Source organism: Musa acuminata, chromosome BXJ3-11 (assembly GCF_036884655.1).
Source record: "Musa acuminata AAA Group cultivar baxijiao chromosome BXJ3-11, Cavendish_Baxijiao_AAA, whole genome shotgun sequence".
In the NCBI taxonomy this organism is placed as follows: domain Eukaryota; kingdom Viridiplantae; phylum Streptophyta; class Magnoliopsida; order Zingiberales; family Musaceae; genus Musa; species Musa acuminata.
In genome coordinates this window covers 7,009,061-7,031,964 of record NC_088359.1, presented here as the reverse complement: position 1 = coordinate 7,031,964, position 22,904 = coordinate 7,009,061, and the positions used below count along the sequence as shown (strand labels likewise).

Here is a 22,904-nt window from a genome sequence, read left to right as displayed (position 1 = left end):
TGGTGTTGATCTAGGACCTCAATAGGTTATTATAATGGGTTACTCATGCATCGACCATAGATGTGGATTATGATATATACAATATATAATATGTTGTTTTTGGTATTAAGTGCATGTTTTTTTTTTTTCCCCCATTTTTGCTGTTCTAACGGTAATAACTGCCTATTCTAGGAATGTTCCAATAAGATAGTCTTCTTCTTCAAACTTCTGAAGGCTTTTGGTTGTTTTGATATAGGCAGGCAGGAAGTGGGTAAAGAGTGGTCTTAGTGCTGTGGAACACAATCGTTGGTGTTAGGACACGTGCAGAAAGAGAATAAATACCATTGAATGCAGCCAATAAATGTTCAGAATTTATGAGAAATTTTATATCTTTGTAAGTGTCTAGGTACTGATCTTCTAGGCAGTTTTTAAAGTACTAACTCAGAAATAGGATTTTGGATGGGGACTAAGATTATTAAGCCTTAATTCATTGGTACTGGGGTTGAAAATGGTGAATGAGGAAAAAAAGAGGGGATGGGATTAAAAATAAAAAAAAAAGATTTAGTATTGTACGTTCTCCTAGCTGATAGATAGGTCAGGTTCCCTTTAAAGCCTGTCGCATCACTATTTCAGTTTTAAGGATTTAGAATCTGGTTTTGATGATCCAGAACCTTGGGAACTTTTGAGTTCTATCTAGGTGAATATGTTGATTGATCAGATTACAGTCGCCTTCGAATTCAGATTTCTCGATCACAGCTGGAGTATCTATATTAGAATTTAGTAGGCAAATTCATATCCTTAAAGTAATCTAGACAATTTTACTGCCAGCATTTTGAAATTAACTAATTCTTTGGGCTCACTTCATCAAGGACCAGGTCTAGTAACGATTCATGCAGTTTGCTACAATGTCTGAAGTTTCAGTTCATCCGTAAATCCTAAAATGTCAGTTTTTAGATTTTCAGTAGTTTATGTTTCAATAATGGTTTCATTTAATTTTTGCTGTTAGATTCCCCTGAGTATGATATATTTTAAAGCATCATTTAAAGGTTTAATTTTTGTGTTTCCAGTAAATTATGCTTTTCAGTTGAGAGACCAATCTACTGTGAGGCCATTATGCAGTAAAAATCTAGATTTGACCAAATCAAACTTGTGGGTTCACGATGTTGAAGCCGCATCAATAATAGTATAATATACATATATATATATATATATATACAGACCTTACTCTGCACAAGCCAAATTTCATTTTTTTTCAAGGATTTACCTGTACAAAATTACCGAACAAAAAGTTTGACCCGGACAAATTGGATTTCCATCATTCCCAGTGATCCTTTAATTTGACAAGCAACTCGCAGTTATCGTTAGCCAATTTAACAAGGAACAAAAAAAATGACCTACGTTCCTAGCAAGAATAAACGTTTAGGTGGTTGCAATTGTGAATTGGTTCTACCAAGGTTCGTCGTACCGTACCGTACCAGCGTTTCGACTCGTGCTCGGTATGGTACGGTACGGGGTGTACCGACCGGTATACCGAGGTGTACCGAGCACTGTAGCACTGCTACAGTGTGCTACAGTGTTACTGTAGCACTGCTACAGTGCGGACCGGTACAGAGCGGTCCGCGTACCGACAACTTGTCGGACCGGTACGTACCGCCCGTACCGGGCGGTACGGCAAACCCTGGGTTCTACAACCATTGCTGTATATGCTCTTTCAGTCATCATATGTAAGCTAACGGTGGATTAACATATTAAAAGGGGAAAACTTTTGAGAACCTAGAAATGATCAAGTACAGAAAAATACATCTATCTACAATCAAACACAATAAATACTTTTGATTTAACGGTGCAGGACTAATTTAATACACTAATCTAAGTAACCGTTGAGTTAGGGGGAGAGATCCCTATCGAAAGATAATAGGCCTTCTCAGCATCCGACATCCGTGATTGAAATATTGCCCACTCTTTTCTGCACCTTTCTCGGACCTGTGAAATTGTTAGAACATAATCAGCTAAGCCATATCCGCAGCATGTAATGGTAAAAATGACCCACATATAGTGGTCAGAATTCACTAACCCCTTCCCATGGTGCTTTGCCTTTCTCTGCCTGGCCCTGAAAAATAAAGGAACAGCAAGTCAAATAAAGCCTACAGGACAGAGTCACAAAAATTCAGAAGACATTCATTTGGTCACATCAAGATCTTCTTACCTGATTTCCGAGTGAAGGAACCACCTGATGAACAATCCATTGAGCATCTACAACTCCAATCTTCTCATGAGCCGGCTAAGTTGAGAAAGTAGGACAATCAAACAAAATCACCAGTATCAGAAAAAATAATCAAACAAGATACAAAGACAAGCTGCAGTGTACCTCAACACACTTTCTAAGAGCAAAATCGAGGCCCCATCCATGAACCAAGTCATTCTGCATGTACAATGACACACAAGGAATAGTAAAGACGACAAACAGCACATGACGCGAAACAAAAAGGATCACTGACTCTTACCTGAATCATGTGCCAAACACAACGCCATGCATCTCTAGAAAATACGGTTGCCATTATCTCGACAAACCTGTAAATGGTTAGTATCCAGTGGTCAGGTTCCGAGTAAAAAGCACAAATGCAGGGTCAAGTTAAAACTGCATACGCTGCGCATGGGGGCAAATGAGGGTCCGCACACCAGCCTGGTCTTTCCTCAGTTTCTCTATTAGGAAATAAAGCCACAACTTGTATAAACTCAAAGGTTGATCGAGATGAGATTCAAACCAACATCATCACAATTATCAGGTAGACATTTTTTGTCTAGGAATAAAGATTCAAAGGCTTACTTGTGGACTTCATGGTCACCTCTCCTTTTGGTCATTTGCCATGTTAGACCATTGTTTGGCTCTAAACCCGGCTGTGAAATCTCTAGTCCATGCTTCTTTACCAATTTAATATACCTAAAAAGTGAAGAAAAACGACTCCAATTAAAGGAAACCTTTCAAGGACTTGTCAGTGAAGAGATCCTGCACTTACTCTTCGGCATCAAAATGCTCTAATCCAAGGTCTTCATCCCATATAAATATGTACTCGTATCGTGCCACTATATCAGGGTGCAAGAACCTTTTGGCATACCACCTTAAATGAAGTAATATAATTAGACACCATAGACAACAAATTTTTAACCATATAATATAAAAGTACACAAATAAAATAATAAACTTGGAGAAAGAAACATTTTCTCACCATTTAGTTTGCTTCCTGGCACTCACATGAATAGCCCGCTTTGACCATTCAAATTCATCCCACTCGGTAGTTCGACCATCATAATGGAATAACAATATTGTGAAATTTTCTGAGAACTGCAACAAAGATTATCAAAAATAATGCAACTGAAGTGAAAATTTGCAGATAACAATATAGGAAGTTTTTCTAACTAGTTAGCATTTTCCATTTTCCATTTATGAAAAGGCTCAAAACCATCCAAAAATCTAATTCATTAGCTTCTTAACAGGACCAGGCAGGACCCATACAATTCCTTTATTATAAAAGAATAGAACAGAATTAAAAGAGAAAAAGACAACAAACTCTCGTACACATCTCTGGCATTTACTAAGAAATTCAATGGCTAAAGACCTTAAGTCTTATATTCATTCTTTGACTGCTAGTTATCATCTAGCATTTCTGGAAGCTTGGAATAATCAATGATAATAATAGAGTAAACCATCAGCATGACAGAATTCTTGGTATGACGAGATCATTGGCTTCCTTTTCAAACCCCATAATTTCCTGTTCAATAAAAAATAGGATTCACCTTATAAAGGATGCACACTTTGGGGCTTTGGCTTAGTGTTGTTCTCTACTTTTTTTGGGGCTTTGGCTTAGTGTTGTTCTCTACTTATTGTGATGGATGTGCATTTAATTCAATTTGATTTATGATACTAGATGACAACTGGTCTTCGATTCTTGATGTTCTGATAATTACAGCAATAGTGTAGCCAGTACATGTACCATAAGATTGCTTATGACTTTCATTTTTGACTGATCAGTTGAAAGTATACTGTTATTCTAGTTCTAGAGCCGTTTTTGGGTTTATCACGACAATGTATACATTAAAGGATTAATGTCCCAAGCTTTAGTAATGCTTTTCTTTCGTACATTTTTTTTAAATTACACTTTTCCAATATAAATTGAGTGTGGTGATTACTTAACCCTCTGGAATTGTGAACCAGGTTTTGTTTCCAAATTTACATTCTTGATTGCACGCATTATGCAATAAAGATCAATCAGACTTGAAGATCTAATCTTTAAGTGTCATAAACACAAATCAATCAAATAAAATTCCATTTAAAATATTTTTCCTCTAGAATCTATCAAAGAACCCAAACAAACTAAGCAATTTAATGCATTCCATGACCCAACAAACTAAGAACCTAACACTATCCTCTGTGACATGAACTATGTGGCACTAAGTTGTATCCACATTCCTACCATAACATAGAATGTTCCATGTCCCATGTACCCATGGTCAGTAAAGGAAAAGTACTTTATGTCAAGATGTTGCAGATCTACAAAGACTAGGAAGATGTCTTACTTATACATGGAGAACTATGAGAAATATCTCCCTGCCCATTACTCTTGGATAACTTCCATAAAGCTACATCCATGCAATTAAACGTAAGTCGCATGTTGACCCAAACAATTCACATGACCACCTCTTCCCAGAAAAGACTTAGAAAAGTTGAAGAATTTGCACAAATTCAATTATGAAGCCTATAGCGGTCATCTTTCTTTGCATCGAAGTTCACAGAATAATGTAAAGAAAAGGAAATCAGCTATCAATTTGACATAAAAGAACCAAACAACTGAAAAGCCAAGTGAACTAAGGGCCCATCCCATTATAAATTCCTTAGTTCTGAAACAAGAATGGGTCATTAGTTCAGAAATATTTACCCATACTTGTTAATGTCAAGTTCTGAAAAGGATCAGAGCATGAACCATCAAATATAGTAAAAAAATGTGGTATAGAACCTTATTCAATGGATGATTACTCACTTTTTTGACTGCCGCATCAATATTATTTTTCTGTTCATATCCGACTGTAAATGTCACAAGATATTTCTGCTGTACAATCAGATCCTGCACATTTCATTCAAACAATGAAACAACTTCATATGAAGAAAATTATCCAAGAGCTAGCATCAAAATAATCATTCTCTGACATGGTCAGACAGTAACATTAACAATTTGATAAATGGTGTTTCAAATAAAAAAAAACCATAGATGAATCATAAAAAGTAATAAATTGAAACATTCTGAACCATACCAAGTATTTCAAGCAGCAGATGCACAGAAATATAAGTCTATAACACAAAAAGAATGTCTACAGAGACATTTAGCTATCTAAGATGAATGGCAACACATGGCAGCATCAAGGAATCAGAGACCATGACTGTGTTGAACACTTTACACCATGTGTCAAGTCCATTTGTTTTACATCAAGATCAAGCATATAGATTCACAACAAGATGCATCTCATAAAAAAATCACACTCAAATTTGAGTTTATCATTCTCAGAAATAATAATTAAGGGTGAAAATTTGATTATATCATCTGGCATAACTGATCAAAGGATCCAATTATAATTCCAATGCAAAACAATTTACAAGGCTCCGCAAGCTGAATAAATCATCTATCATGCTAAGCATATAACAGCGGGACTTCAGTTCATATAACAATCCAAAAAGAACGAATTATGATGTAAATCAAGAATAAAGGTTACATAAGGAATAAATAATAACTTATAACAGCTTTGCAGAAATATCTTTTAATAGTCACATGTTTTAAGTCTCAAGAAGGATGCTCACAAATATTCCTATGAATATACATTTTCATCCAAAACTCAACCACTTTAAATATTAAAACAAAAAAGAACATTCAGCGACAACAGCAGAGCAATTCAAGCCAATAATATCAAGATATGCTCGATAAGAATTTACAGACAACTACCCCACCTCATCTGGGTTTCCCCATAATCTGCGTAAATAAAAATCTGATTCAGGCACAACAATGCAAGGTGGTAGTCGTTCTGCACCTCTGGGATTTGTAGGAACATAAATCTGCAATATTAATGGAGGATGAAAATAATTACATATCCTCTGAACAAAATTTCAAATAAACATAGTTCATTGTTTCATACTAAGTCATTCCACTTGGAAAAGTTGATGTTCTATACTAAAATATTTGGTTCCACTTCATGTCAATACAGTGCAGATATATAGTTCATAAAAACTTAGGGAAAAAGTTAAGAAAAAATTAAATAATCAGAAACCTATTTAATAATACCAAATTCCTACTTCAATTATCTAGATTGTCCAAGGAGAAGAAAAAAGAAATCAATAAAAAAAGATGGAAAAAAAATCAGAACTTGTTTTTTTTTTAAGATTACAAATACCAATTGAAAATTCAGTCATATTGATGAAAGTTTACCAATCAGATGTAACATAAAAAAAATAATATTATTTTTCCAAATCAAATATGGAAATATTTAAAAATTATTTTCCAAATCAAATATGGAAATCTATCTCCTTTGAAGAAAGAATGAATGAGTTTCTTTTTCCATGAATGAATAGTTTCCTTGCTCCACTTTAAAAGTGAGTAATGAAGCTACTACCTTCCCCACACAAATGAGTTGAGGACTCAGAATGAGCCACAGAAGTTACTAGTTTTCTAAATTTCTGCCCCCTCTTTTCCCAAACATCTTACAACTTAAATTCCACTACTATATAATCCCTAAAGCCTCTAGAATCCCTGTTGTCCTAGAATTTTGTTCAACCATACATAATCCATCAAGCCCCAAATTAATGAAAATATAATGGAATTAAACCATTATCAATCGGTGTCTTTCTCGCTCCTCAAACCATTAAGTATGTGTTTAAGTTTGCATCACGTGTTCCTTCATTGTCTGATTTGAGATTTTCATGAATAGACTGTGTTCTATTGAATCCTCTTGCCCTTGTTTTGTCTTTTTTTCCTCTTTTCACCACCTATCTGCCCAAACTCATAAGCCTAGCACTTTTTAGGTTGCTGCTCTATGTCAGACTTGTTGCATCTTTGGCCCCTTGAAGCTAAAAAGACGAGACCCACTCCAGCAGGGAGCAAGATTACTGCATCTTTTGCACTTTGACACCTGAAGTTGAAAGGGCGTGGCATACTACTATCGAACATTTATAGTTTATGACCGAGATGTATTATTCCATTAAATTTACTGTTGCTTGGCATCTCATGTGTAATGAACATGAGCATTCACAGCAATTGCCCTTGAGATGCCAAGAAACCTCCTATTAGAAGAATTTTTATTAAGTTGATATACAAATGACAGACAAAATACATATATTTTTGCTTGTTGCTTCTTTTTACCATTGTTATTGCAACTATTTGCTTGGGTGTTAAAAAGACAGCTTGACATGGAAAGAGCTGCACATGGTAAGGGTGCAAGGGAAGAAACTCAATGTGTGAGTGTAAAAAGGATGCAACTCGATGTGCGAGTGTAATAAAGACCCATATAGCAAAGGTACAAGGAGAAACGAACATACAGGGAGTCATCGCTCAAGAGGAGAAAAAGGAAAGCAAAGGATGAGGCCATTTGGGCAATGAAACCTTTCTTTTCAGCTTCGAAGGACTAGAAGAAACGACAAAAAAGAGAGGGGAGGAAGAGAATCACAAGCATCCATTTATGTGCTACCTTTCCTATTATTTTTTTAAATTCGGTGAAGTCAGAGATATATACACCTTGTAATATACTACACAACACTCAATGCACCTCTCTACTTTAATATCCCGCTGAAACTCTGTATTTCATCGATCTTCCATTTTTGTTAAATATTAAACTTGAGATATCTCTGACTTCTACTTGGAACTTCTTGTCTATCTAATTCTTTCGGTATTGTTAAAGTTCCACATGATATATGTGGACATATTTTAAATTCTAAAAGTTTCTCTTTGATAAGTTTAGAGCTAATCCATATGACACATATACCAAAACAATATCATCAACAAGCATGTACCAAAAAAAAAGGGTCCCGAATATTACTAGTAAATTCAATTTATTAGACAAATACACAGGCATTATTAAGAGAAAAGATAAGCTGGACTCATTGTATTCCAAGTTTTATTTACAAATTACATAAGCGAGCAGCAGATCTTAACCCCTCAATTACCAAATCCTAAAAGATCCAAAAGCCATGACATCAGATAAAGCTGTGTCAACTAAACCTACAACCACAAAGCAATATCATTTCTTTCATTCACATGATTGGAAAATTCTACAGAACCACAAATAGTCTCAAAAATTCATATCAACTAAAGATCCTTCTGAATCCAACCTTCTCAAATTACAGTATCTTCTCGAACCAAACTAGAATTAAACAGAAAAACAACCCCATGCACCATTCTTTTTTTTTTCATCATACCAAATAGCAATTCCTATAAGTATTTATAACTACAAGAATGAATAAATCAAAACAGTAAGTACAAAATATCATCAAAATTGTAAAACACAGATTGCATGGTACACCAGGTACAGAAGCAAAGCACCTTTGGAGTATCATCAGTGTTTGAGGTAGAATTATTTCTATTTCGATTAGCTGAATCCCAAGCGTGATTCAATAAAGTTTGGGTTGTTAGGCCTGAGTTCCTGTCTTCAATGTATGATACAATGCTGGAAGGGAAGTGAAGCTGCAAAATTTACAGGTAAAAAATATCACCTCCTATGGAAGAATCAGATTACAATATCCATAAAGAAAATGATGAATGAATCAGTTCATTTTACCTTCGTTATGCTAACTGTAGGAAAGGAAATACCTATCAAATACCCTAACACAATTCCAATGACTGTTGAAATAATTATTCTCATACTCTCATTTGATTTTCTTGTAAGCACGCTGCAATCATGATGAAATTAAACAAGATGTTATGTCAATAATAAAGACAAACCTTTTTGGAAAAGATGCAAATCTCAAACGATTTTATAGTACCTGCGACCACCAAATCCAAGTTTTGCCATGTCTTCCAACTTTAGAATCACAAAGACCCAACAATACTTGTAACCAAAAGCAGCTTAACATTGTTCGGTAGATTCATAATTATCATTGGATAATGATAATGAATGATGTTGTTATCACAATTTAAATATGAACAACGGCAGCCTGAGCATCACGAAACTAAGTGTAAGAAAAAGATTTAGAATATTGCAAAGGAACCATCAGATACGCTTAAATTATACTCGGTGGTTTATTAGAGAAGACATGAAAATTCAGCACCAAGTAAGCAAGCAGTAAAAACATCATGGACAAGGAAACATTGACATGTATTGCAATTAAAGTTAATTTTATCAGACATATTTTAGTTAAAATAGTAATAATTACAAATCTATGATCATATAAGTAAAAAAAATAGAACATCATCATCCCAAGTATTCTTATGGAAGCATCAACTATTTGAGTTGAATATAAAGCTGATTCAGCAAAAATAAAATTCCACAATAACAGAGAGACATAGAGAGAAACAATTATCCTGCTAATTTTTCCCATTAAGCATTCAGATCATATCATATTGGTCACAACTAGAAAAGAAATTCACTAGAGATAAAATTCTGAACTGTTGACAGAAACCAAAATACTTTGGTCTAGCAAATTTCCAACTGGTAGGCTGTTAAATAATGAAAAATCAAATAAAAAAATTGTCATATTTTATGTAAATCTTCAAACTCCTGAATTTACTTTGAAGCATCTTTCTCAAACTATATAAATATGATGGTAATATTACATAATAACAAACATGAAGGCCTGGAACCATCTTTTATAAGCAGATCCATATTAAAAACTTATCAGACAGAAACTCATACTACTTTCACTGGACTAATATATTGTACATCAAGTTACTTATATTTTATAATAAATTATTCTCTAAAAGCTTAAAGCCATGGGTAGCTAATACCAACTTACTTCCAAAAGTCATTTCATGCCCATCTCTAATCTTAATTCATGTTGTGATATAGGACAGCCCTATTAGAACACCAGAATAATAACGCCATATCCTACTTGTTGCCCAATGTTTCTTTGTAAATAGTAAAGAATCTAACCATGATTTGCTGACAAATCAACAGGAGTACAAGGAAAAAAAGTAGGACGGAGCCTGATGGAAGTGAAAGCTCCGTGACAAACTACATACAAGTCCCAGGCCTTACTCCCGTACCAGAAAGCATAATGATTGTACAAGTTGTCAAAGTTTGCTGGTCATCATCATTTGGCTATCATGAAACTTGGTCAGTCGTAGGATGCCAAATGATGTTGTCAGACTAAGCTACTTGTCAATGGATAAACCAGCATAATTTCAACTGGAACTTGGTAAAACTTAATTCTCACAACCAAGAATAGGACAAATTAAAAGACTCAGTAACTGCAGATAATTATGCGGTGACAGGTCTTAAAGAGCAGCAACAAGATAGATGATATTGGCTGATTTGCTAAGCCTGGGAGCGGGTACAAGGCTTCTAGTGTTTTGAAAGGGTTATTTGGATGACCACTAGAGCCATAGATTAGTCGATCTTTAGCACCCGACTTGGATTCTCCGTTCTTTCAAGATAGATGATATTGGCTGATTTGCTAAACCTAGGAGCGGGTACGAGGCTTCTAGGGTTTCGAAAGGGTTATTTGGATGACCACTAGAGCCATAGATTAGTCGATCTTTAGCACCCGACTTGGACTCTCCGTTCTTTCAAGAAACGAAAGAATCTTTATCCGTGTAAGAAATCCGATTTGGCCGGCACGTTCAAGTTTTCCCCTGAAGTACCTGGAAGAAGGGTAACTAAAGAACGGATCTCTCCACCATAATGGCCAACAAATCGCTGTCGATCGACAAACATTCGAACAGCTTGCACAGTACCATCAAGAAAGCACAGAGATGATTTTCTCTTACAAAACAAAACAACATGAACGAAATAGGCCCTCGATTTAACGAAAGAAGAGGAGGAGTACAAAAGATAAAGACAAAGGGGCAAAGGAATTACCCAGATGGATCAAGAAGCGGCAGATCTGAAACCCTAGATCAATTCGAGGAGCAGGAAGCGTCCCTCGCTCGCTGCGTCTCAAACCCACCGCCTTCGATTCGATTGCAAGATGCGATCTCAAGGGGACGGAGAGGAGAGAAGAAGAGGGTAAGGGATTTATGATCTCGCCGGGATTGGGCGAGCCAACTGTTGACTGACAATAAATGGAGGACGACCAAAGGGAACGACGAGCGACAGCAAGAAATAATATATAAAAATCAGACGGCAAATTCCATGAAACAGCCGGCGCGTGATCATACTTAAAGAGACTTCTCGTACAATTGAAAGACCGACCCGAGTCGTGTACCCGCCCCCTTATTGCAGAAAGCATATGACTGACACGTAAGCCCAACTGGGCCCGACAAATTCTGCAATAATAGTTCAGGTAACAAAGTCGGGTGGACGGATACAGTATCGACTGTAATGTGCTAAGTTGGACCCGACCCGAATAAATCGTGTCAAACGCGAACCCGGTTCGGTCAAAATTGAGTCGATGGGTACTCTCGATTAATTAGAAAAGAATTAAATTTCGATATTAACATATTCTCTTATTAACTCTTATTCTCTTGATTCATTCTTATGTAAACTTGACTACCATCATTTCAAATCATGATCAACAATTAGGGTTGGATAATAATCTGAGTGGCAAGCAATTATTAGGAGATTTTTACTACTTGCCAACTTTGAGATTTTTTATCCAATTTTAATCATCAATCTTATCAAATTTAATCTCAAACAAAGCTTATAGATTTTGTAAACATGTATTTCAAATTATCCGCATCATCATCATCCAATGTATGTAGTGTGATAAGTTAATATTTGATTTGGACTCATCATCTCACATCTTTAGGGAAAATGTATTATACCCGATGAATTTATAAGTCTTTCGTTCTCCTACTTCTCAACTAAATTAATATAGGATTAACATTTTAGTCATATGTGATTTTATCCTTTCAGAAATTGTAAATCTCAGAAAACACCTTTAAAGATAAAGATAATCCGACGGACTTATAAATTTTTTATTCTTTTACTCCTCGATCAATTCCGTTTTAAACTTCTTTTTTATCTATGTTCTAAAGCAGTAAAACATCTTCTGCACATTGTTGCACAATTGATAGGTTGCGGAGATGCCAGGTCCTATGTTCCTTGTAAGAATGTCTTCTACACAGTACTATATAATGGAAGGAAGCCAGTTTAGAAAACACATATGGTGCATCGATGATTTGTAAGATTTGAATTAACTTTCCCTGTGAGGCAAGCTGGTGATTCTGCAGACTTGTATCTCTGCAGCCAAGGCTTGTTTTATTTAACCAGCACAGCTGCAGTGGCATCTTAACTGTAGTTATTGAAGGTGTTGTCATCTGCTATAAGTACCAGCATCTGTATCAGGGAAATTACAGGGAATAAGATATTATAGTGGTCTTTCTTGATTGTGCATTCTGATTATTGACCAGTGCAATAGCATCTTTAGATCGCAGAACTTGTTGATCCCATGTTAAAGAAGTCATCAAAGTGATGGATCATCCATCAGTTGTTTTTAGTTGGCTTCCATGCAAATCAAATTTAAGCTCAAGTTGCTGGAGTCATGCATAAACAACTTAATGCTGCTTAAGTTCTATGACCTCTTCTGGAGCTACCATGCATCAGTTCTTTAATTTGATTAAAGAATAAAATATAACCCTACTCCTATAAGATTAGATACCAAACTGGTGCTAAATAAACATGTTCATGGTCATTTTTTCTTGTATATATGTGCTACTCCTTTTAACTGTAGATGGTATGGAATCATGCACTGGTTTGTTCTTTAGACATTTGTAATGGGAGAGAATTCTAAATAGCACTCTTGTAAAGTAGGTTCTTTCAACATGAAACTTTATATGCCTTGTAGCAAAAGCAGTTTAACAATTAATACTTAGCTAATCAGTGATTAAAAAAATCTAGTTGTACAAACAAATAAGGTTAAATGATAAAGCACTACAAATTTATGGGAGAAGCCTTAGCTTTGAGATTCTGACACTATGATCTTCTTTCTATGGCAAAACAAGAACAGTTCTTTATATATCTTCTGATTAACTTCATAGCAGACAATGAACTAAATTAGTTGATAATGACATCCTTGTCCTCCACAATATTTGTTTCACAGAACAGGAAAAAAAAAGTCTTTAGCTCAACCTGTACTTGAATTGAGTATAATAAACATACCGCATGTAACTAAAAGTCAAGCGACAAAATCAAGTAAATGAACACCAGAGCAATCACCCTCACAATATCAAGCATAACAATCAGATGACAATAATCAAACAGCCATGTCCATTGTGGAATGCGAAGAATGCATTTATTTTGAATGTTGAAATGTTTACAAATATTTGTTTATAATAATAATTATCTGAACAAGGTAAAGCTAATGACTAAGCTTTTTTCATGGACATCTTTATTAATTATATATGTTTTACAGTTGGAATCTGTTAATAAGCATGATTAAGTAAATTTCATCCTTCAAACAAGGAAAACTATCATCAAGGATATGTTCCATATTTTTGCTTGTTCCTAGTTAGTTGAAAATCATCTCAGTACTCATCATTCTGTCGGTACCTATAAGAGAGAGTCTGTCATGATACACATCTATATACCCATATGCATTTGATTCAGGAGGGCACTCTAAGGCAGCCTCGAAAACACGATGATGAATGCCATGGGAGTCGACAGTGTAACCACCTTTATGATCATGACCTGCAAAGCAAGCCTTCACACATTTATAGCTGTGTATCAAATTCAGTACCTCTTCATAGTCCCACAGGAGTGCCTTGGCTGATGCAGCTTTAGGATGCAAAGGAAGGTGGCAACATATAACAACCTTCTGTTCATTCTTGGTGGAATCTTTAAGGACATCATCAAGCCAAAGCAGCTGTTCCTTCCCAACAGCACCATTGAACATCAAGAATCTTTTCTCAAGGCCTACCATGCCATTTGGGCTGTTTTTATCAGAATTAGGGTTCTTTGCCTCCAAAATCTGCATAGCTGCCAATGCATTCGGGTGACCCAATGGCCAACCAATTGTGCTAATCTCATAGGCATCCAAAACAATAAACCTATACCCAGGACATGGGGAGAAGTCATAATATGCATGGTCGTGAACAGAGGGCATATTTAACAATGAGATTAATTTGCTGCGTGGAAGATTGTAAAGGCAGTGATTGCCTATCATATGATAGGTGGGACCATTAAATCTGTCAAATTCTTTCACGACTTTCTGCACAGTGATTAGTGACTTGTCCTTGGGACAGAACCCATCAACAATATCCCCAAAGTTCATCAAGAATTGGAGCTTCTTGTGATCATTCCACTTACTTATGGCTCTTTGTAACACTTGCATGCTGTGACGATAGTATCGAGGGACACCAGAAAATGAGTGACCATCAGGGATATCAGCATACTGGACATCTGATATAACCCCAAAGGAGAATAGAGGCTGTAATCCAGCTAAAGTAGCCATTTGTGCAGCCGGTTGTAGCAAATCACGGGCAGACCCTATAGGATCTCTGCAACAGGTATTGTTCAGAGAAAATTAAACATGTAACAGCATCTGAATGCACAATAATTATATTTATAAACTTCTAAGTAGCAATATGAAACAAGTACAACTACACCGTGAAACAGTCTAGGTTCTTAACAAAATTAAAATATAACTCACAAGGTCAGAAGGTCTTACCATTTCAGTAGGAGATTAGAGGAAAAACTAAGGTCATACAAGTGATACTTCATAGTTGTAATGTGCTATGCATGTCAGCATGCAAACAAGCTGTAGCAAAAGATTAACATTAAGACTAGTCGAACCCATGTTTATGATTATTTCTTAAGGGCCATTTCCATCTTATAAGTCACTATCACACATGCAAAATGACACAAGGAAAATCATGATCAGGTCAGCCATTTTTACTTAAAGAGTATATGTATTGTTTCTTACATCTTCCTCACCTTCTTTTTTCTTTTGAGGAACTTTCACGATCAATTATAAACTGCATAAATAAAAGATACTGAGTATGCATTCTACAGAAACATGAAAGAGAAGATTAGGTAAAGCGAATGAATGATAACACAGGCATCAAACATAGAATTGAATGCATGCAAATAAGGAAATATAAGAAAAACAAATGATTCCTAAAAGCAATGGGATGACTTCAATCCTGGTGGCAAAGATAAACTAAAGTGTGTAGTCGGAGAAGACAAACAGACAATGCAAATGTAATAAATATAAGATGCTTACGACACTAATGCGATTGCTATCATGATATGTAATGTTTCTAAACGCAGAGGAGCTTGATCAGCTAAGATCTCTATTACATCGATGAAAGATGATTTTAAGATGTAAGCAACATGCGTGTGGACCACCCAAAGCAAATTTAATCTTCCATCTCCCACCGAAACAGTAAATCCATTATAAAGTGCAGAGAACAGGAAGACCATATGTCCACTTTTGCTCATTTTTCAAGAACAGAAAAGATAGTCTAATAATTCAACTTTTTTTGTCTGTGCAGTAATCAAATAAATAGACAGGAATGAATTTTGAGAGGTCCTCACGTTAATTTTTCATCACAGTAAAAAATTGCATCTGAATTAAGAATAAAAACTGCTCTGAATGAACTGATTGACAAAGCTGACAAATTGAAGTGACTATGGTGCCCAAGGCAAACTCAAAACTAGGAATGATCCGTAATAATGCTGGATTCTGGGATTGGCCACCAAAAAAGAAACCAGAACTTAGAACCAAACCACTGGCATTGGCCACCAACAGACTTCTAACAAGAAACTAAGTCTAGGGCTGATTAAAATTTCCCTCAATTAATTTTCCTCTTATTTTGCTTTCAGATTTTCTCGACCAAGTGTTATGGCGGCAATAGCATCTGGTACCAAAATTGATAAACATGAATGACCTCCCTTGACAGAAGCAACATCTATCCATCACAAGTCTCTAAATTCTTGCCTCAAAAGGATAATGTGACAACATTTAATCTAGGGCATAAAGAAAATTTGGCAGAGTTCACATAATGAGAACTCACCTTTCACTTGTTATAACGATTTCTACCTTGAAAAGAATAATCCCTTGACAAAGAAAACAATTACCTGATATATCAACATGCACAAATGAAATAAATTTGTCTGAATATTAAGTTCCAGATGTGAAAATAATCTTCCAGCTAAAATTGCTCCTTTCTTTCGTAAATTGGGGGAGAATAACAATACATTTTAACCATGTTCCACCTAGCGCGAGAAATGGTTAAATCAACGATCATTCCTTACGGGTCTCTTTTTGCAACAAAAGGAAGGAAAACATCAACCAATCGCACAATTATCGCTTTCTTGGACGCAAACAGGACGAAGACATAAGGAAAAAGAATTAAACCTTTGGCAAGTAATTGGGCCAGGGATCGATCTTGTTCCAGATCACGCCGATGAATGAGGAAAGCAAGAAAGCTGGCGAGGGACGGAACGGTGGGTGTTTTCGGGAGCGAAGCTGGGAATTTTATGCTCGTTCGCTTCGTAAGCCAAGAAGAGATCTCCCAATTCTGTGGACCGGATTCCACGGCATTTGAACCCGTGAACCCGTGAGGCGTTCGCTATCGACCGAACGCATTCCGGTCTACCGGTTCGGCTCAATTCTTCAATGGTCTTCTAAACCGTAGATAACTTCAATGGTCTTCTCACGAGCTCTAATTAATTATTATTGATGCGTACGAATCCAAAAGAAATCTAAACTGGCAGAACGAAATTGAGATTTTATGATCATCTTTAAGAAACAATTTATAACATAAACCACAATTTATATGTTGCTTTAGAGACATAAAGTTGGTGGTGCAATTACATGTTTATCCTTCCCATAAACCATTGCATCATACGTTGACTCGGTTGACTATCTATCCTGGTGTTGTCGTTCTTTCTCAGATCATGTATCTGCAAAGAAATGGTATATCCTAGTGTTTTGTATGATCAAGCGCACTGCCGCGGCTGTTGTCACAATGGACATAAGCGAGAAGAAGAAGATGTTGGCCCAGTGCCATGCCTTCTCCTCTCTCCCGGCCGTCTTCCCTCTGACCTGATGACGAGGATAGCCTCAACTTCAAGAATCTCTTGGGAAAGCGAGAGCAAGAATAATGGAGGAAGAATCAGGAGCTGCCTTACCTTGATGAAAACCATGCTGGGGAACACGAAGGTCAGCGGGAAGAGCGTGAAAGATCCGAACAGGTTCACGAAGTCTCCCATGAAGGGGAACAAGGCGGTGACGAAGGTGTTCAGCCCGAAGACCAGCGCACGTAGCGCGAACCGACGACGAAGGTTGGCTTTGGAGAACATCCCTTCGTCGAGCTTCTGGAACTTGGTGTCAAGCGCTTCATGAATTGGTGCACAGAACATCTGATTGCATGGAGATAAAGCACAAAGTTTGGCATGGGATCGAACTATGATTCGGATAATGGATTGGTAGAACAGAACTCACATGCTGGGAGACGACACTCTGCAAGAAGGCAGTGGAATTGATCAGCACATTTCCCCATCTTGGTCCGCTCAACTGATACGGAAGGTACTCCGAAACAGAGGAGCCATAAGCCCAGTATCCGGCGATGCTGATGCCATAGTAGACTGCAAGGCCAACTGTGTATTGCATCATCAGAGCCTTTCTCATGTTAGCCACGACCGGCTTGCGCAGAGTCGACTGTAGCACAGTGATGATCTAATGAGCATAGCCAAGCAGTGATTCTAGCAAACCCAGTCGGTCTTCTTCCTCACCTGGATCTCCGGTAGCAGGCCAGAGGTGTTGCAGACGAGAATAGCGGCAATGGCGCCAAAGGCATTGAAGACCTTCTCTACTTCACTTCCATGGATGTTGTAATCCTTGGTTTTGTTCGCTTTCCCTTCATTGAGTTGTGCTTCTCAACGTAAGATGCATGCTGTCAGATAAACACAGTGGAAGGTGGAGGGGAAGAGTACCATCTTTGACGAGGATTGCCACAAGAACGACATCGTAAGTTACGGTGAGCACTGCGGAGGTTGCCAGCCAATTCCTCATGGCTGACATCGTTGGGACAAAGTACGCAAAGATGAAGTAGACAACACCAGTTGCCAAGATGAAAACTTGGAGCCTCAGAGGTGAGTTGCTGAACTCCGAGTTGATCTCCTGTGCAGAAGGTTGAGTGGAGAGCGAGTGAATACTTGATCACAGTGGAAGCTGAAGACATGATCACATATCTGCATATCGGACATCTGACAGTCTCCATTTCCTTTGAACAAGCTTGAGCAAAGAAACTCAAGTTGCATCTGCTCAAACATGCCTACTTGAGTTGCCATGATCCCTTAGAACTATTACTCTAGAAAATAACAGTGTAATTTTTGTCTCTTCCAAACTTCTTCTTTTAGTCTGTTGCATTAAGCTAATCATATTTGAAGTTCAACTATGAAACACCTTTAACTATGTATTCTCTCTTCCTTTAGCTATGTCTATCTTTACATGTATAATAAATAAAGACAGATTTTGGATCAAGACAGACTCTTACAATAAGTTAAAGTGCCTCTCTAAAGGTTTCCCACTTGAGGAGACAGACAAATTCAAGGAACATGCTCATGATTCTGATATGGATATCAGCTGAAGTGAGATACCTTCAAAGCCCTTCCTCCCAGAAGAATGAAACCCATGTTACCAAGAAGCAAGGTCATGAACTGCAGGAACCATGTGAGGTAATACATTCTCCTACCTGCAAATTAGAGACAAGTTTGTCAGCAATTTTCAGTGCAACACCTCTCTAGTTTTGGTCTCTCTTTTGTCACAAAATCATGTGCCAGATTTTCTAAGATTTGATCTTAATATATTAGATACGTCCACCATTAAAATTGTGTCCTGGTCACTCAGGTAAACAAGGAAATTGCCTTAAAATTGGAAGAGGTTATGAGCAAAGCAAGTAGTGCTCATATTATATTGGTATGAGGAACTCAAAGACTATCCCAAGCCCGGAAGAAGCCATGGAAGATGGAAGTTGGAAGCGTCAGATAGCCACAAGCTTCCAAGGTAATGGTCGACGTAGCATCACATGGCTTACTAAATCCAAAGGGAAATAATTGCTTTGGCCCCATGCAATGATATGTTTGACTACAGTGGTTTTAGATCTTGTGGACAAGCGAAAGAAACGAATCATCAAACCGCACCAAAGAGAAAAAGTAAGAATCCCAGTGATTCATAGGCACCGATTGGTGGCGTTCAGTGAACTGCGCTCTGCATGATCCACCATTGAAGTCCAACCGGAGGGTAAAGTTCCAATCTTTCTGCCGTAAGAGGGTCCATGTTCAAGCTCATCCTCTTTTGGTGAAGAAGAAGAAGAAGAAGAAGAAGAAGAAGACAGGCAGCTAAATTTTATGAACATGAATCCAAGACTAATATGTACAGTATCGGCTGCAATGACGTACTTTTGCTGGTTGATCATTTGAGAACGCAATCGGAGTGATACTTATGGAAAGGTTCCCGTGAAGAGATAAGCTTTTTTTTCTCATCACCTTTATTTCAACCTCAAAAGATGGAAGGCCACTTACTCCGAGGTTCCATGTTATTGGCCCTAATATAGATGATAAGATGATACCACTACTCTTTCCCTGTGCATTTTAGTCAAAATCCTCCCATTTCCACAGGCGTGGGAGTCATCCATCGGTTTATGTCCCACCAGTTAAAGAGTGAAGAAGAATCATGCAGTCTTCTTCTTCTCTTCTTCTGCAGATTCTATGAGAGAGTGAGAGAGGGAAGTACCGAAGACGAAGCCCATGAGGTCCCTGTATCTGATGAAGCGGTGGCCGTCGATAACATGGAGTCCAGACAAGAGCCAGTTTGCGTAGTAGGCAAAGGCTCCTATGACAGCAAGGCAGGTGAGACCCCATGCCCATCCCAAAGGCACCAGCATCAGGTTGGAGAAGCTCAAAACATAGGCACAGTTGAATCCAGTCACTATCATCAGCCCTACTTGTTGCCATGAATCTGCAGCCGGCATCAACAATCCATGACTAGAAAATAAATAACATAACCTACAAGAAAAAGCCAAGAATTCCAAAACTATAGCAACCAATGAGCATAGAAAACTTGCAGTGCAGCTGCTGCACCTCTCTAATTGCCCCAAGCCAGTGAAAGACATCTAGAAGTACTCTTAACAATGAATAAACGTGAAACTTATTCCATGAAGACAAAGTCAAACAGCCGGTCTTGCAAGGAATCTCATGAGGAAAAGAAAGACTCATTTGTCGAGGAATCTATGGTTTACTGTAGCTATGAAGCATGTCTTGCACAGAAGGGGATCACAAAGAGAGAAGTGTAGGAAGCCAAAAACGAAAGGGAAGGAAGGAAACATGCATGGGGTGTGTGTGTGTGTATCGATCGAAAGTTGATGACAGACCTTTATCAACAGCATGAGCTGAGGTGATCACATATTCTTGCTGCTTCTGGCTCTCCGCAGGTGCTTGGCCTGACTCCAGGCTGAGTTCTTCCACTCCATTCCCCACCACAAACTCTGTTGGACCTGCTTGATCCATCTCTCTCTCTCTCTCTCTCTCTCTCTCTCTCTCTCTCTCTTACATACGGGGAGGGAACAGTAGTAACAGTATACCTTGGAGAGAAGATGGAGAAGAGGTTTCTTGCACTGGCGGATTATAAATAGACAGATTTAAGCGGTGTTCTCGGCCGTCCAACCTTCGTCTCTCGCGTTCCATACTTTGAATCACAGCTGTGGAGACTGTACAGCCGCTTGTTGATTGGTCCACACGTGTGGGGATAGCATGGGCCTGACGAGCCACCCAATCCTTGCGTGGCATCTTGTATCAGTCTTTCACGTTAGGCAGATAAGAATACATAAATAGCTTGAGGTCTTTACTTGCCCTATTGTAACTTTCTTCTTCTTATACATGCAACTTTCTATTTCTTTTCCTGTGACACTCTCACTCCTCAGCATCAGAAAACGTCGAGATTAGTGAAAGGTCCGATGCGCCGACGCTCCTTCTTTGAATCCACTACAGATATAACTTTGACGGAGATCAGCTTTCTCAATCCAGATTTCTTCTTGCCCTTGAATGATGTGATACAAATGCAAAAGGAGACTCACTGTTGCAATCACTGCCCTTGCTGAATGGGCTTGTCTATCTCTTCGTCAATGGATAGAAATCCACGGAGCCAAGTATGGAAAATTCTCGGTCGTATCTGTCATCTTCTCTCACTATTTTCGATGTCAGATTTCGATCTGCCGACGAATGCGACTCATTAGATATGCTTTCCTTGCCAAACAAATGCTTCAGTGGGATCTACCTGAATTATTTTTCGTGTCTTCTTGTAAACCCTGAAGTTTTTCTTGCATATATGTAGTTAATGAACTTAAACATCCTAACAACATGAACAAGGAGCTAAAACATGCAGATTATACTGTTCTAAGACTGACTGGAAACAGGAGAATGAAGCCCGAGAGGAGATTTACTAGGCTCGACAGCTGTAGCTTCTGTAGTGTTCCTTCCAAAAGGATTCCAAAGTTGGTGCAGGTCGGCTCAACCGATCATGGCAGGGAGGGAGTAAAGTTAGAGATTGTTAGGCTATTAGGCCTGTTGGCATTCAGCCAGTTCATGGCATCCTTTTGGGATGAGAATACAAAAGCTACATCCAGCTTCAAGCTTCAATTGTGAGGATTCAAGTTGCACTGAAGCAAGTCAATTTCATGGTTTTCTAATCCATAAATCTTTTTGAGTTTTATAAGAACTTTAATTTAGTTTAGGAGACAATATATGTAATTTTTGTAGTTGTTCATATTTTTGATGTGAGTCAGATATTGTCTTAAAACATCTATAATTGACTGTCTTAAATCACATACATACATATCCATCGAGAGCTTATATACGAAATATCTTATTTGATTTGGCATTTTGGATATTATTTGCCTTAAGGAATTTATTGATTTGATGTGAAGTATTTATTATTTGTTAGTCCTCCTAAAGTCAATTAACATTATAAAAGATATTCCAATTCATACACAAAGAAGGTTGCAAATCTCACATCCGACCCGATTCGGGCCAAGCTTGGGTTCCCCGAGTCGACTCGTGACTCAAAATGCGCTCCCGTCGTGGCCAAGTTTCGGTTCGCCGAGTCGACTCGTGATTCAACTTCGAATCCCGACTCCCATCAAAAACCCTCTCCTGTTCTCGGCCCTCCCCTATCTCCCTCTCTCTCTCTCTCTCCTCCCTCTTCAATGGCGTCACTCCTTCGCGATCTCCTCCTCAAGAAACCGCCTCCTCGTCGTGCTCTCCGCTTCCTCGTCTCTTTTGACGAGCTCCCTACTCCCGATCCCTATCTCTCTCCTCTCCCGCACCAAAACCCTCCCCAAAGATCGCCTCTCCTCCCTCCTCTCCCCGATGCCGCCGCCGGAGGAGCGCCGCCGCCCTCGCTCCGCCACACCCTTCAGGCGTACCCTGCTTTCCCCCACTGTTTCCTTGCCGCCCCGATCAATGTCCCCTCGCCAGATGGACCGGCCGATCTCGACGGTGACGGCAGCGGCGGCACGACGACCGTGTGGGCAGATAGCGTGAAGAAGAAGAGGAAGAGGAAGATGAACAAGCACAAGCAAAGGAAGTTGAGGAAGCGACTCCGCTACAAGGCAAAATAGATCTGGTTAGAGCTTATCAGATTAAAGTTCCAAGTTTTCCTCGCTTTTGCGTCTATCTTGACTTGGATGTGGTTGATTGATTGCGCCCTTTAGAAAGCATAAGATGGGTAGGAGAAGTATTACACCCATTTATTGGTTCAGGATACAGTATATTGCGGAACTTCGTCAATGCAA

General features: G+C 38.2%; 3 protein-coding genes across 3 annotated transcripts; all 3 read right to left on the bottom strand.

The window, feature by feature from the left end:
- Positions 1–1,702: 1,702 nt before the first annotated feature.
- On the bottom strand, positions 1,703–11,279 carry LOC135652115 (uncharacterized). Its single transcript, XM_065172832.1, has 15 exons — positions 11,029–11,279; positions 8,996–9,166; positions 8,791–8,902; positions 8,556–8,696; positions 5,975–6,079; positions 5,016–5,099; positions 3,207–3,322; positions 2,997–3,098; positions 2,807–2,920; positions 2,626–2,682; positions 2,484–2,550; positions 2,348–2,401; positions 2,186–2,260; positions 2,054–2,089; positions 1,703–1,962 (listed from the first exon to the last, which is right to left on the bottom strand). The coding sequence occupies exons 2-15, from the start codon at positions 9,022–9,024 to the stop codon at positions 1,849–1,851; spliced, it is 1,206 nt and encodes a 401-aa protein (XP_065028904.1). The 5' UTR covers positions 9,025–9,166; positions 11,029–11,279; the 3' UTR covers positions 1,703–1,848.
- A 2,101-nt stretch (positions 11,280–13,380) lies between these two features.
- On the bottom strand, positions 13,381–16,608 carry LOC135652465 (manganese-dependent ADP-ribose/CDP-alcohol diphosphatase-like). Its single transcript, XM_065173407.1, has 2 exons — positions 16,469–16,608; positions 13,381–14,606 (listed from the first exon to the last, which is right to left on the bottom strand). Exon 2 carries the CDS (start codon positions 14,558–14,560, stop codon positions 13,619–13,621), a length of 942 nt encoding a protein of 313 aa, XP_065029479.1. The 5' UTR covers positions 14,561–14,606; positions 16,469–16,608; the 3' UTR covers positions 13,381–13,618.
- A 213-nt stretch (positions 16,609–16,821) lies between these two features.
- LOC135652464 (proline transporter 2-like) lies at positions 16,822–20,720 on the bottom strand. The gene is made up of 8 exons (XM_065173406.1): positions 20,487–20,720; positions 19,850–20,074; positions 18,715–18,809; positions 18,049–18,235; positions 17,848–17,972; positions 17,558–17,773; positions 17,245–17,475; positions 16,822–17,158 (listed from the first exon to the last, which is right to left on the bottom strand). The coding sequence occupies exons 1-8, from the start codon at positions 20,620–20,622 to the stop codon at positions 17,009–17,011; spliced, it is 1,365 nt and encodes a 454-aa protein (XP_065029478.1). The 5' UTR covers positions 20,623–20,720; the 3' UTR covers positions 16,822–17,008.
- Positions 20,721–22,904: the final 2,184 nt, after the last annotated feature.